General features: G+C 39.6%; 2 protein-coding genes across 2 annotated transcripts in view; one reads left to right on the forward strand and one right to left on the reverse strand.

Annotated features, from left to right (window-relative positions):
* The window catches only part of LOC103465977 (transmembrane protein 168-like), a 9,435-nt gene extending 9,147 nt beyond the window's left edge, over window positions 1-288 (forward strand). The window contains exon 5 of the mRNA XM_008411231.2: window positions 282-288. Within this exon, the coding sequence (XP_008409453.1) occupies window positions 282-288 (7 nt within the window). The remainder of the gene's footprint in view (window positions 1-281) is intronic.
* A 269-nt stretch (window positions 289-557) lies between these two features.
* On the reverse strand, window positions 558-1,124 carry LOC103465929 (phosphatidylserine synthase 2-like). The gene is made up of 2 exons (XM_008411161.2): window positions 855-1,124; window positions 558-776 (listed from the first exon to the last, which is right to left on the reverse strand). Exons 1-2 carry the CDS (start codon window positions 950-952, stop codon window positions 587-589), a joined length of 288 nt encoding a protein of 95 aa, XP_008409383.1. The 5' UTR covers window positions 953-1,124; the 3' UTR covers window positions 558-586.
* Between the last annotated feature and the right edge of the window lie 57 nt (window positions 1,125-1,181).

Consider the following 1,181-nt stretch of genomic DNA (forward strand, 5'->3'; position numbering starts at 1 on the left):
ATAAGAAAAAAAAAAGATTCCCATTTACAGCTTTTATTGGATTTGATTTCTACAACAAAATGACAGTAAACGTTTTAGGTTTAGCCTCAACATTTTTCATTTACAATTTCCACATTTATACAGAATTCTTAGTGCTGTAGAAATGTTAAGATATAATAGCTCACTAAGGAACATTGGCCGTGTTTCTTTTACTGAGGACAGAAGGATGGACGGATATATGGATGTGCATTTTATCTGAGTTTAAAGTGAAAAGACGTAAAGTTTTTCTGTTCTCCGTTCAGACTTTAAAAATATATAGACCAAGTTTCTCACTTTTCCAACACTCTCTAGGACCTTTTAAATAAAACTTTCAACTAAATAATTGATTGCCACTTCAACAGAAGTTTTCTAGAATATTTTTTAACAAAGAGTTAAAAATAATTTGCATAATTTTGAATTCAGATGCGTCATTTCATGTTGACGCGGTTTTATTYCTCTYAACATTTCTGGAAGTGCTTTGAGCATTCTTAAATGTATTTTTGGATAAAATGTCAAAACATATATTTTTCAAAAGTACTGCGAGACGAGAACAAACTCGACTCTCTTCTTACCGGATGAAGAACCTCCACAGGGTCCAGATGAGGATRAGGAAGATGCCCAAGAACCAGCACTGCATGATGGAGAAGGGGATGGGCAGCATGAGGGTGTGGGGGTCGTACTTGACCACGATGAGGAACTCCGTCACCGTTATGGCCGACACCAGCCACGCCTGCTGGCCCAGCTTCTTGTGGAACTTCCTGTTGGGAGAAGTCACACAATTAGCGCAAACCAMTGCGACCTGGACGAACGTCTGSAGCGATAACTCCGGTACTGACGGGTCGTCCATGAAGTCGTAGATCTCCCTCATGGCCACGCCGCCCACGTTGACGAAGAAGACGAGGCGCAGCAGCACCAGGTAGTGTTCAGGAGGCATCCAGAGCACGAACTTCAGGTAGAAGGTGTTCAGCTCGGCCAGCAGGAACTATGAGGAGGTTCAAAAAAATAAACATATGAATCCAGGAGCAAACAAGTGAGAGAAAACTTAAAACCAAAGGAAAAATGTGCATGAAATTGATTTAAATATCTTCTAAAGCACAGGGTGTGTAACTTTTATAGTCCAAAGAGTTTTTTTTTTTTTACTCTTAATGCTGCTTAAAATGAAA

This window comes from Poecilia reticulata, linkage group LG6, assembly GCF_000633615.1.
Source record: "Poecilia reticulata strain Guanapo linkage group LG6, Guppy_female_1.0+MT, whole genome shotgun sequence".
Taxonomy (NCBI): Eukaryota; Metazoa; Chordata; class Actinopteri; order Cyprinodontiformes; family Poeciliidae; genus Poecilia; species Poecilia reticulata.